At 38.7% G+C, this 13286-nt stretch overlaps 1 protein-coding gene across 4 annotated transcripts in view; it reads right to left on the bottom strand.

The window, feature by feature from the left end:
* PCNX4 (pecanex 4) overlaps nucleotides 1-13286 on the bottom strand; it is a 44928-nt gene that overhangs the window by 17121 nt on the left and 14521 nt on the right. For 2 of the 4 annotated variants that reach the window (XM_045451141.1, XM_045451142.1), the window contains exons 3-6: nucleotides 7950-8129; nucleotides 7352-7866; nucleotides 7013-7113; nucleotides 6769-6891 (exon numbers count right to left, since the gene is read on the bottom strand). In XM_045451141.1, the coding sequence (XP_045307097.1) occupies nucleotides 6769-6891; nucleotides 7013-7113; nucleotides 7352-7866; nucleotides 7950-8129 (919 nt within the window). Of the gene's footprint in view, nucleotides 1-6768; nucleotides 6892-7012; nucleotides 7114-7351; nucleotides 7867-7949; nucleotides 8130-10779; nucleotides 10797-12653; nucleotides 13068-13286 lie in introns of those variants that run through there. The other 2 variants (XM_045451143.1, XM_045451144.1) reach the window with 2 other exon arrangements.

Genomic DNA, 13286 nt, shown 5'->3' with positions numbered 1-13286 from the left:
ATATTATCAAGAAAAAGAAAGCCTACAAGATGGGAAAAAAATTTTATTTATATTGTCAAGGAACTTGTATCCAGAATACATTACAAAAATACTCTTAAGCTCAACAATAAGGGCAATCCACAGACAGCGGACAAAGAATCTGAATAGACATTTCTCCAAAAAATACACACAAATGGCTGATAAATTTATGAAAAGATGTGTCATTAGCATTCAGAGAAATGCAAATGAAAATTACAATGAGATAGCATGTCAGGGAGGAGGGAAGATGGCGGCGTAGGAGGACGCTGGGCTCACCACGCGTCCTGCTGATCACTTAGATTCCACCTACACCTGCCTAAATAACCCAGAAAACCGCCAGAGGATTAGCAGAAGGAGTCTCCGGAGCCAAGCGCAGACGAGAGGCCCACGGAAGAGGGTAGGAAGGGCGGCGAGGCAGTGCGCGCTCCACGGACTGGCGGGAGGGAGCCGGGGCGGAGGGGCGGCTCGCCGGCCAAGCAGAGCCCCCGAGTCTGGCGGGCAAAAGCGGAGGGGCCTGACGGACTGTGTTCCGACAGCAAGCGCGACTTAGCGTCTGGGAGGTCATAAGTTAACAGCTCTGCTCAGAAAGCGGGAAGGCTGGAGGACAAAGGGAGGGAGAGCTGCTGAGCCCCCGGACGACAGAGCTCAGTTTGGTGGGGAACAAAGGCGCTCGCCAGCGCCATCTCCCCCGCCCATCCCCCAGCCAAAATCCCAAAGAGAACCAGTTCCTGCCAGGGAACTTCCTCGCTCCGTGCAAACACCCAACTCTGTGCTTCTGCGGAGGAGCCAAACCTCCGGCAGCGGATCTGACTCCCTCCCGCTGCCACAGGGCCCCTCCTGAAGTGGATCACCTAAGGAGAAGCGAGCTAAGCCTGCCCCTCCTGCCCCTGTGCACCTTGCCTACCCACCCCAGCTAATACGCCAGATCCCCAGCATCACAAGCCTGGCAGTGTGCAAGTAGCCCAGACGGGCCACGTCACCCCACAGTGAATCCCGCCCCTAGGAGAGGGGAAGAGAAGGCACACACCAGTCTGGCTGTGGCCCCAGCGGTGGGCCGGGGGCAGACATCAGGTCTGACTGCGACTCCGCCCACCAACTCCAGTTATACACCACAGCACAGGGGAAGTGCCCTGCAGGTCCTCACCACGCCAGGGACTATCCAAAATGACCAAGCGGAAGAATTCCCCTCAGAAGAATCTCCAGGAAATAACAACAGCTAATGAGCTGATCAAAAAGGATTTAAATAATATAACAGAAAGTGAATTTAGAATAATAGTCATAAAATTAATCGCCGGGCTTGAAAACGGTATAGAGGACAGCAGAGAATCTCTTGCTACAGAGATCAAGGGACTAAGGAACAGTCACGAGGAGCTGAAAAACGCTTTAAATGAAATGCAAAACAAAATGGAAACCACCACGGCTGGGATTGAAGAGGCAGAGGAGAGAATAGGTGAACTAGAAGATAAAGTTATGGAAAAAGAGGAAGCTGAGAAAAAGAGAGATAAAAAAATCCAGGAGTATGAGGGGAAAATTAGAGAACTAAGTGATACACTAAAAAGAAATAATATACGCATAATTGGTATCCCAGAGGAGGAAGAGAGAGGGAAAGGTGCTGAAGGGGTACTTGAAGAAATAATAGCTGAGAACTTCCTTGAACTGGGGAAGGAAAAAGGCATTGAAATCCAAGAGGCACAGAGAACTCCCTTCAGACGGAACTTGAATCGATCTTCTGCATGACATATCATAGTGAAACTGGCAAAATACTAGGATAAAGAGAAAATTCTGAAAGCAGCAAGGGGTAAACGTGCCCTCACATATAAAGGGAGACCTATAAGACTCGTGACTGATCTCTCTTTTGAAACTTGGCAGGCCAGAAAGAATTGGCACGAGATTTTCAGTGTGCTAGACAGAAAAAATATGCAGCCGAGAATCCTTTATCCAGCAAGTCTGTCATTTAGAATAGAAGGAGAGATAAAGGTCTTCCCAAACAAACAAAAACTGAAGGAATTTGTCACCACTAAACCAGCCCTACAAGAGATCCTAAGGGGGACCCTGTGAGACAAAGTACCAGAGACAACACTACAAGCATAAAACATACAGACATCACAATGACTCTAAACCCGTATCTTTCTATAATAACACTGAATGTAAATGGATTAAATGCACCAACCAAAAGACATAGGGTATCAGAATGGATAAAAAAACAGGACCCATCTATTTGCTGTCTACAAGAGACTCATTTTAGACCTGAGGACACCTTTAGATTGAGAGTGAGGGGATGGAGAACTATTTATCATGCTACTGGAAGCCAAAAGAAAGCTGGAGTAGCCATACTTATATCCGACAAACTAGACTTTAAATTAAAGGCTGTAACAAGAGATGAAGACGGACATTATATAATAGTTACAGGGTCTATCCATCAGGAAGAGCTAACAATTATAAATGTCTATGCGCCGAATACCGGAGCCCCCAAATATATAAAACAACTACTCATAAACATAAGCAACCTTATTGATAAGAATGTGGTCATTGCAGGGGACTTTAACACCCCACTTACAGAAATGGATAGATCATCTAGACACACGGTCAGTAAAGAAACAAGGGCCCTGAATGAGACATTGGATCAGATGGACTTGACAGATATATTTAGAACTCTGCATCCCAAAGCAACAGAATATACTTTCTTCTCGAGTGCACATGGAACATTCTCCAAGATAGATCATATACTGGGTCACAAAACAGCCCTTCATAAGTTTACCAGAATTGAAATTATACCATGCATACTTTCAGACCACAATGCTATGAAGCTTGAAATCAACCACAGAAAAAAGTCTGGAAAACCTCCAAAAGCATGGAGGTTAAACAACACCCTACTAACGAATGAGTGGGTCAACCAGGCAATTAGAGAAGAAATGAAAAAATATATGGAAACAAACGAAAATGAAAATACAACAATCCAAACGCTTTGGGACGCAACGAAGGCAGTCCTGAGAGGAAAATACATTGCAATCCAGGCCTATCTCAAGAAGCAAGAAAAATCCCAAATACAAAATCTAACAGCACACCTAATGGAAATAGAAGCAGAACAGCAAAGACACCCCAAACCCAGCAGAAGAAGAGAAATAATAAAGATCAGAGCAGAAATAAACAATATAGAGTCTAAAAAAACTGTAGAGCAGATCAACGAAACCAAGAGTTGGTTTTTTGAAAAAATAAACAAAATTGACAAACCTCTAGCCAGGCTTCTCAAAAAGAAAAGGGAGATGACCCAAATAGATAAAATCATGAATGAAAATGGAATTATTACAACCAATCCCTCAGAGATACAAACGATTATCAGGGAATACTATGAAAAATTATATGCCAACAAATTGGACAACCTGGAAGAAATGGACAAATTCCTGAACACCCACACTCTTCCAAAACTCAATCAGGAGGAAATAGAAAGCTTGAACAGACCCATAACCAGCGAAGAAATTGAATCGGTTCTCAAAAATCTCCCAACAAATAAGAGTCGAGGACCAGATGGCTTCCCAGGGGAGTTCTACCAGACGTTTAAAGCAGAGATAATACCTATCCTTCTCAAGCTATTCCAAGAAATAGAAAGGGAAGGAAAACTTCCAGACTCATTCTATGAAGCCAGTATTACTTTGATTCCTAAACCGGACAGAGACCCAGTAAAAAAAGAGAACTACCGGCCAATATCCCTGATGAATATGGACGCAAAAATTCTCAATAAGATACTAGCAAATCGAATTCAACGGCATATAAAAAGAATTATTCACCATGATCAAGTGGGATTCATTCCTGGGATGCAGGGCTGGTTCAACATTCGCAAATCAATCAACGTGATACATCACATTAACAAAAAAAAAAGAGAAGAACCATATGATCCTGTCAATCGATGCAGAAAAGGCCTTTGACAAAATCCAGCACCCTTTCTTAATAAAAACCCTTGAGAAAGTCGGGATAGAAGGAACATACTTAAAGATCATAAAAGCCATTTATGAAAAGCCCACAGCTAACATCATCCTCAACGGGGAAAAACTGAGAGCTTTTTCCCTGAGATCAGGAACACGACAGGGATGCCCACTCTCACCGCTGTTGTTTAACATAGTGCTGGAAGTTCTAGCATCAGCAATCAGACAACAAAAGGAAATCAAAGGCATCAAAATTGGCAAAGATGAAGTCAAGCTTTCGCTTTTTGCAGATGACATGATATTATACATGGAAAATCCGATAGACTCCACCAAAAGTCTGCTAGAATTGATACATGAATTCAGCAAAGTTGCAGGATACAAAATCAATGTACAGAAATCAGTTGCATTCTTATACACTAACAATGAAGCAACAGAAAGACAAATAAAGAAACTGATCCCATTCACAATTGCACCAAGAAGCATAAAATACCTAGGAATAAATCTAACCAAAGATGTAAAGGATCTGTATGCTGAAAACTATAGAAAGCTTACGAAGGAAATTGAAGAAGATTTAAAGAAATGGAAAGACATTCCCTGCTCATGGATTGGAAAAATAAATATTGTCAAAATGTCAATACTACCCAAAGCTATCTACACATTCAATGCAATCCCAATCAAAATTGCACCAGCATTCTTCTCGAAACTAGAACAAGCAATCCTAAAATTCATATGGAACCACAAAAGGCCCCGAATAGCCAAAGGAATTTTGAAGAAGAAGACCAAAGCAGGAGGCATCACAATCCCAGACTTTAGCCTCTACTACAAAGCTGTCATCATCAAGACAGCATGGTATTGGCACAAAAACAGACACATAGACCAATGGAATAGAATAGAAACCCCAGAACTAGACCCACAAACGTATGGCCAACTCATCTTTGACAAAGCAGGAAAGAACATCCAATGGAAAAAAGACAGCCTCTTTAACAAATGGTGCTGGGAGAACTGGACAGCAACATGCAGAAGGTTGAAACTAGACCACTTTCTCACACCATTCACAAAAATAAACTCAAAATGGATAAAGGACCTGAATGTGAGACAGGAAACCATCAAAACCTTAGAGGAGAAAGCAGGAAAAGACCTCTCTGACCTCAGCCGTAGAAATCTCTTACTCGACACATCCCCAAAGGCAAGGGAATTAAAAGCAAAAGTGAATTACTGGGACCTTATGAAGATAAAAAGCTTCTGCACAGCAAAGGAAACAACCAACAAAACTAAAAGGCAACCAACGGAATGGGAAAAGATATTTGCAAATGACATATCGGACAAAGGGCTAGTATCCAAAATCTATAAAGAGCTCACCAAACTCCACACCCGAAAAACAAATAACCCAGTGAAGAAATGGGCAGAAAACATGAATAGACACTTCTCTAAAGAAGACATCCAGATGGCCAACAGGCACATGAAAAGATGTTCAGCGTCGCTCCTTATCAGGGGAATACAAATCAAAACCACACTCAGGTATCACCTCACGCCAGTCAGAGTGGCCAAAATGAACAAATCAGGAGACTATAGATGCTGGAGAGGATGTGGAGAAATGGGAATCCTCTTGCACTGTTGGTGGGAATGCAAATTGGTGCAGCCGCTCTGGAAAGCAGTGTGGAGGTTCCTCAGAAAATTAAAAATAGACCTACCCTATGACCCAGCAATAGCACTGCTAGGAATTTATCCAAGGGATACAGGAGTACTGATGCATAGGGGCACTTGTACCCCAATGTTCATAGCAACACTCTCAACAATAGCCAAATTATGGAAAGAGCCTAAATGTCCATCAATTGATGAATGGATAAAGAAATTGTGGTTTATATACACAATGGAATACTACGTGGCAATGAGAAAAAATGAAATATGGCCTTTTGTAGCAACGTGGATGGAACTGGAGAGTGTGATGCTAAGTGAAATAAGCCATACAGAGAAAGACAGATACCATATGGTTTCACTCTTATGTGGCTCCTGAGAAACTTAACAGGAACCCATGGGGGAGGGGGAGGAAAAAAGAAAAAAAGAGGTTAGAGTGGGAGAGAGCCAAAGCATAAGAGACTGTTAAAAACTGAGAACAAACTGAGGGTTGATGGGGGGTGGGAGGGAGGAGAGGGTGGGTGATGGGTATTGAGGAGGGCACCTTTTGGGATGAGCACTGGGTGTTGTATGGAAACCAATTTGACAATAAATTTCATATAATAAAAAAAAAAAAAAAAAAAAGAGATAGCATGTCACACCCATCAGAATGATTATAATGAAAGAGTCAGATAATAACAAGTGTTAGTACATATGTAGAGAAATTAGAATCTTCATACGTTGTTGGTAGAAATGTAAAATAGTGCAACCACTTTGGAAAAATGTTTGGCAATACCTTGAATTGTTAAACATAGACTTACTATGAACTGAAATTCCAGTCCTAGGCAGATATAGTTAAGAGAAATTAAAACATATGTCCAAAAACACATGTACAAAAAGGTGTACACAAATGTTCACAGCAGCATTATTCATAATAGTCAGAAAGTGGAAACAACCTAAAAATCCATGATCTGATAAATAAATCAACCATAGATACAGAAAGTATATTAATGGTTGCTGGCACTGGAGTGGGGTTAGGACAGGGAATGGGGGAATGACATTAATGTGCATGAGGTTTCTTTTTGGGATGTTGAAAATGGTCCAAATTAGACTATGGTGATGGCTGTAAAATTCTGTCTACTACTGAACTGTTTAAGTGGGTGATTTTATGGTATATGAAATAGATCTCAATAAAGCTATTGAAACGTATCCTTACCAGTAAGAGTCTGACACCTGTATCCAGGCTTCTGTTCCACCACACATCTGTACTGGAGATTAATAAGTGCACTGCTGATATGATGACTGTCTCCAATAAAGCATTTTCTGTATTCTGCCACACCTACAGTACAAAAATTATCCACTTTATTAGGCAGAATTGGATAATTTAAGTAAACTGTTAGAATAAACAAAATCACAAGCTTAGCAATAGGAAAATACTATTAAGTGCTTATTAGGATTACCATTCTAAAAGCTCTTGTGAACCCAATGGAGACAGACACAGAGTGGAGCTCTTGTAAGGAACTGTCCAATGAAAGAAATGCTATCATAGCGAAAGGCGACACTAGGACAAACAAAAAAAGACATTATTTAATTAAGGCAAAGTAACCTCTTCTACCACATTTTATTTTAGCTGATATGTGTTCTTCTATGAGCACATTTAAGCAATTAACTGAAAAAACTAATAAACAAACCAAAACATAAAAGAATGAACGCCTGTATGTTGTATATTACAAAAATATGGGAATATTTTTGTACACTTCCTAGCTAAAACACAAAATTAGTAGATTTTATCTTCTTACCTAGATTTAGCAAAATCCGTCTGATAACACCAATCTTCATAAGCCTTCTTTGCTTCTCTAAGAATAAAGTCACAGTTTGCACATTCTTTGGATAGAAAGGGTTTTGGAAAATTCCAAAGATACAGACACTCTGAATTTCTCTAAGTAGCCACAGTATTATAAGCAATATCATCAAAATATAGCCAACAATAGCCTGAGGACTGTTTTTGGAAATCTGTGGGAAACCAGCAAAATGATGCAGCAAACTAGTTTCTATGAGAGCCAAGACTAATATAATAATATAGAAAAGGCATTCCTTCCAAGTAAACTGTTTTTCTGACCCATTGGATAAAGCCTTAGATTTGGTTCCAACTCTGTGTCCAGTCGCACTGTGTTTGAAGAAAATACCCATGTCACTTAGGTTAAGACTCAGCAAGAACCCAAGTGCAGTCATGAAAAGAACCACACCAACAGTGCTGGGAATGAAATACGATGTTACCGCTGTTCCAGCAGAAATGATGAACATTATTAATAACCTGCAGAGAAAAAAAGAAAGATTTGATTGAAAAGAAAAATTATACTTTAAGTTACACAGAACCTTAATATTTAAAATAATTACCGTAAATGGGTTGACATAGATGAGCCTCCAAGGCCAAACTCTAAAATCTGCTCCATTGCCCATAAGAAAAGGGCATCAGGTGGGGGCAGAGTCCCGAGTGCCCACAGAAAGGGTAAAAATATAAACAAGATGTGTAAAATCTGATTCGTTTGTTCTAGAGCTGGTATGTTTACCGTAAACCTATAAGAAAAGGGAACATTTAAATCATACAAAATAATATAGAGAGAGGATCTTCCCAGGAAAAATAAAACACATGCCACCCACTCCCCCAAAACAAAGGAACACTTACAAAAAGATCCTAGTCCCAAACTGCAAAATATCAACATTTGTAAATTGTGACCATTGTCCTTCTCCCATAGCAGCCACTACCCCTACTCAATTGTGTACAAGATTAGCACTTAGAAAATATGTGGATTCCAATATGGAAAGAAGTAATTAAAAGCAGTTTACTGAATAATTGAATTCAGGGATTTGTAAAACTGAACAGAGTCCAGAGCAAAAATATTTCTCCTGTAATTGTCTAACCTACATTGGCTAAAATTCTACCAATGATTGTTGAGAGTTTAAAATTTTCTAATTTAAAATTGTAAGTAACTCTAGGAAAGCCAAAGCCTTACTGATGTTCATAACGTTAGTAGCTAGCAAAGAGAGCTCTTTTCTCTTTCCTACTCTCCCAGTACTGTCTTACCCCCAGGTCCCAGAACTTGAAGTCAGTAGAATCAATATCAGAAGTTGGCAACATTAGGCTATGAACGTGTCTCTGTGGATTAGTGTGGGAACTTAACCAGCATTTATAATATTGTTTTTATTTTATAGAGAATACAAACTTGTAAAATACAATTTCATAAACTAGAGATGATTTCTATAAAGTGGAGAAATTTGTTCTTCGTACAGCATTTACCAGTTAAAAATTAGATGGCTTTGAATGACTTAACAAAACTCAAAGCACAGAAGCATAAACACTATCAAAATATAACTAATTTTTTTGAAATAAGGCTGACCATACTTTGTCCAGAAACCAATAATGTCCTAGTACTTACAGTGTTCAAAAGATAACTTATAAAAAATTAAATGTCAAAACTCACAGCATAATTGTACTTGAATACCTGAGCTGCTAGGAATCAAAGTCAAGGAGAAAGGCACCTTCTGTAATAATTATCCACTTAAGCATATGTTAACAGCCCAGAAGCAAATGTATAGCAACTATGGATATAATAATGACATAATGTGTTTGCTCCAAAGCTATCAAGACTATGTCAGCTAATGCACTGTCTCATAATGTATGTCCTTCAAATTTTATAAGCAGAGAATTAATGAATACAAGGTTAACAATATAATGCTAAATTAGAGGACAATACTTTTTGTAGTGTAGTTTTAAAATGTATTTCATTCTGGGAAGAAAATACTCAAGTGACAAAAAGGAAAATCAAACCACACATAATAAACCACAGGAAGGTCAAAGAAAACATGCAGATCTGTAGTTATGTTTCTTGTTAAAGACAACATTTCTCTTCCTAATATATTTAAGTATAGTATAATTTGTGTAAAAATAATGTATACTCAAGAAATATTTTACCCAAGTTTGATTTAACCTCCCTAAATCTTTTTGTTCTTAATAAGCAATGACATAGAAATTTTATTTATATACAAGAATACCATACATAAATATAAGCATTCGTATTTTGAGCAACCACACATCATGATCACTTTCCTGTATGACTCAGACCCAAATAATGATTATTGTGGTCAAGTCTTTCATATGGAAAGTATGTTTAAATTCTATTTCTGATAATGTAATAGGAATCTTCTAGGGCAAAATATCTAAGACCTCAAGAAAAAAAAAACTTTGACTCTAACAGTTATAAAAATATTTCAAATTCTGTACACTATATCCACGTCCAGCAAAAAGATGTTTATAGTGGCTAAGATGAAATAAATATGCATCATACGTTCAAACAATTCCTGAGAGTCTATGAACTATAAGCACTGTAGATTTAATACCAGTCTTTGATGAAAATGTACAGAAAAAGTAAATTATTAATACACAGTGTACTGGGTAGAATAAAGAATGGGGAAAGAGAAAATATTATACTGTGAGGCTTATCTCTTCAACTTTTACATTCTCTGAAATAAAATTAAGAAACAATTTGATATATCTGACAACTGTTCAAATTTGAACAGTGCACACATTTCATACATTTTTATCTGCAGTATCATATCTACTGTATAAAGATCATCTTCTTTATTAGTTTGTTAACTGGAAGCTAAAAATTTCTAAGTCAAGTAAGAGGTAATTTTTATGCACAAATATGTCATCTTCTTCTATATGAACAGATTTGGGCCTGCTTTTGTCTTTTCCTTTTAGTTGAAAAAAACAAAAACCTGTTTGTAATGATCAAACCGTAAACATTAAAACTGTACATTAAATCCAACTACAATGTACTAAAAACATTTATGTCCTTTGATTCAGAAATGAGTAATGCAGAAATTCAAGGTAATCAAATTATAAATTAACCGAGATTTAAAAAAGAAATTAAAGAACCTGGAGCATCAATTTAAATGCAAAGATGTATTATAGCAGGTATATAATTTCTAATTTCAGAAATAGCACAGTGAGACAGTAACTCAAGAATCTATATTGTGAAAATAATCTTATAAACCTCCATCTTTAAAAAGGGGTCAAATGTATACATACACACGTAAACTTAATTTTATTCCTAACTTTTCAAAACCAAGTATTTAACTGTAACATATTTTACAGCTAATAAATGGTAATGGTACTAACAGAGCAATTATAGATGAATTTCCCATAAACTAATTTTTCCCTTACATATTTGATTGGATGAAGAAAAAGGATATTATAGTGTCCTCTGGTCCACAAATGTAGCACAATGAGAAGAGTTTAAGATTTAAGGAATAGCAATTGGATACCTAAGAATAGGTCAGTTTCAGTATACAAAATAGCTAAATATTTTTAAATGTCTTATTTTAGGCTTCCATAACAAATACCGCAGACCAGGTAGCTTAAATAACAGAAATTTATTTCTTATAGTTCTAGAGACAGGAAAATCAGTGCCATTATGGTTGGGTTATGGTGAGAACACTCTTCCTGCCTTGCAGACAGCCAACTTCTCACTGCATCCTCACATGGTGGAAGGAGAGAGATCAAGCTCTCTGGTCTCTCTTCTTATAAGGGTACCAATCCCATAAGAATAGGACTACCCTGATGACCTGATTACCTCCCAAAGACCCCACCTCTAAATACCATCACATTGGGAGTTAGGGCATCAACATACAAATTTTGAGGGGGCAGAAACATTGTCCTTAACATTCTAACCCAGTCTTCCAAATTCATGTTCTTCTTACATGCAAAACACATTCATTCCATCCCAACAGGTCCAAAAGTCTTAAAAAATTCCAGCATCAATTCTACAGGCTAAAGTCCAAAGTTTCATCTAACTACCATCTAAAGCAGATATGGGTGAGACTCAAGTACACTCCATCCTGAGGCAAAATCCCTCTCCAGCTGTGAACCTGTGAAATCAGACAAGCTATGTACTTCCAAAATAAAACAGTGGGACAGCCCCAGAATGGACATTCTTTTTTTTTTTTTTAATGTTTATTTATTTTTGAGAGAGAGAGAGAGAGAGAGAGAGAGAGAGAGAGAGAGAGAAATAGAGCACGAGCAGGGAAGGGGCAGAGAGAGAGGGAGACACAAAATCTGAAGCAGGCTCAAGGCTGCAAGTGGCTGTCAGCACAGAGCCCAACACGGGGCTGGAACCCACAGACCGCGAGATCATGACCTGAGCTGAAGTCAGCCCCTTAACCGACTGAGCCACCCAGGTGACCTCAGAATGAACATTCTTATTCCAGAAGGGAGAAATAGGAAAGAAGGAAGGGGTGACAGGTTCCAAAGAAGTCCAAAACCTAGCAAGGCAAATTCCACTAGACCTTAAGGCTGAGGAAGAATCTTCTTGGTTCCATATTTTGCCCTCTAGGCCCCCAGGGTTGCCATCATTACCCAAACAGCTCTAGGTGTGGGTCCCACCCCCAACGCTTTGCAGGGCAAGTACTAGACCCAAGGCTTCCAGCTTCTAGTTTGTTGAAACCAAGGAAGTAGCCCTGACAATCTCTGAATCACTTTTGGGGTCATTTTTCCCCTCTTCTTAAAGACCTGTCAAATCTAAGAAGTCTAACAACCTTAGTTCATTTCATCTGGTCTCTGACTGCTTTAGTTCAAACTGGCCGTATTTCTGGTCATATAACCCCTTGAACTCTTTAGTGTTAGTCCAGTCACACTCTTGGTGCTCACTTCAGAACATGCTTTCTCATTTTTTTTGCAATATGGCTAGGCTGAAAATTTTCCAAATCTTCTAGTTCTGATTATTTTTTGCTTAGCAATTTCTTCTTCAATTCAAGCTGTTCTTTTAGCCACTTGCTTGGAAATCTCCTTAACTCTCTATCCAATTTCATCACTTTCAAGTTCTACTTTCCATAAAAATTAGAACAGTTTTGTGCCACGTTATACCAACAATCACCTTTCCTCCAGTTTCCAAGAACATGTTCTCATTTCTAAGACCTCACCAGAAATGCCTTTAAGTCCACATTTCTAGCATGAACCTCAAAACTCTTCTAGCCTCTACCCATTACCCAATTTGAAAGCCACTTCCACACTTTTAGGTATCTGTTACAGGAGCAACCCACCTCTTGGTATCAAAATCTGTCTTAGCTTGGGCTGCCATAATGAAATACCACAGACTGGGTGGCTTACACAATAGAAATTATTCTGGAGGCTGGAAGTCCAAGATCAGTGTGCCAGCATGGTCAGGTTCTGCTGAGAACTCTCTTGCTGGTTTGCAGACAGCAGCCTTCTCACTGTATCCTCACATAGTGGAGAGAGAGAGAGATCAAGCTCTCTGGTGTCTCTTCTGATAAGGGCATTAATTCCATCAGACCAAGGCCCCACCCTCATTTTCCTAATCACCTCCCAAAGACCCCATCTCCAATCACCATCACACTGGGGGACAGGCTTTGATATATGAATTTGGAGACATTCAGTCCATTAAATGCCTTTACATTTCTATCTGGACATAAACCTGTGAGAGAGAAAGCTGCAATCTACAGAAACAGAGAAAGAAAAGTCAGATTTATAAAAGGTGAACAAAGGGGGTTATCCAACAATTTTGTAAACAGTTTGGTAAACAGTTTTGTTAAAAAAGTCTATTTTTCTTCTATAGCAAATTGATTTTTAAAAAATCAGTATTCATCCTACATAGTTATTATAACAAAATTAGAAATGTTACTCATCTTAAATTCACTCAATCTGTACATAATATT

The sequence above is a fragment of the Leopardus geoffroyi genome, chromosome B3, assembly GCF_018350155.1.
Source record: "Leopardus geoffroyi isolate Oge1 chromosome B3, O.geoffroyi_Oge1_pat1.0, whole genome shotgun sequence".
NCBI classification, from domain to species: domain Eukaryota; kingdom Metazoa; phylum Chordata; class Mammalia; order Carnivora; family Felidae; genus Leopardus; species Leopardus geoffroyi.
Note: the sequence above shows the minus strand (reverse complement) of the source record. Positions and strands in the feature narration are given on the sequence as shown.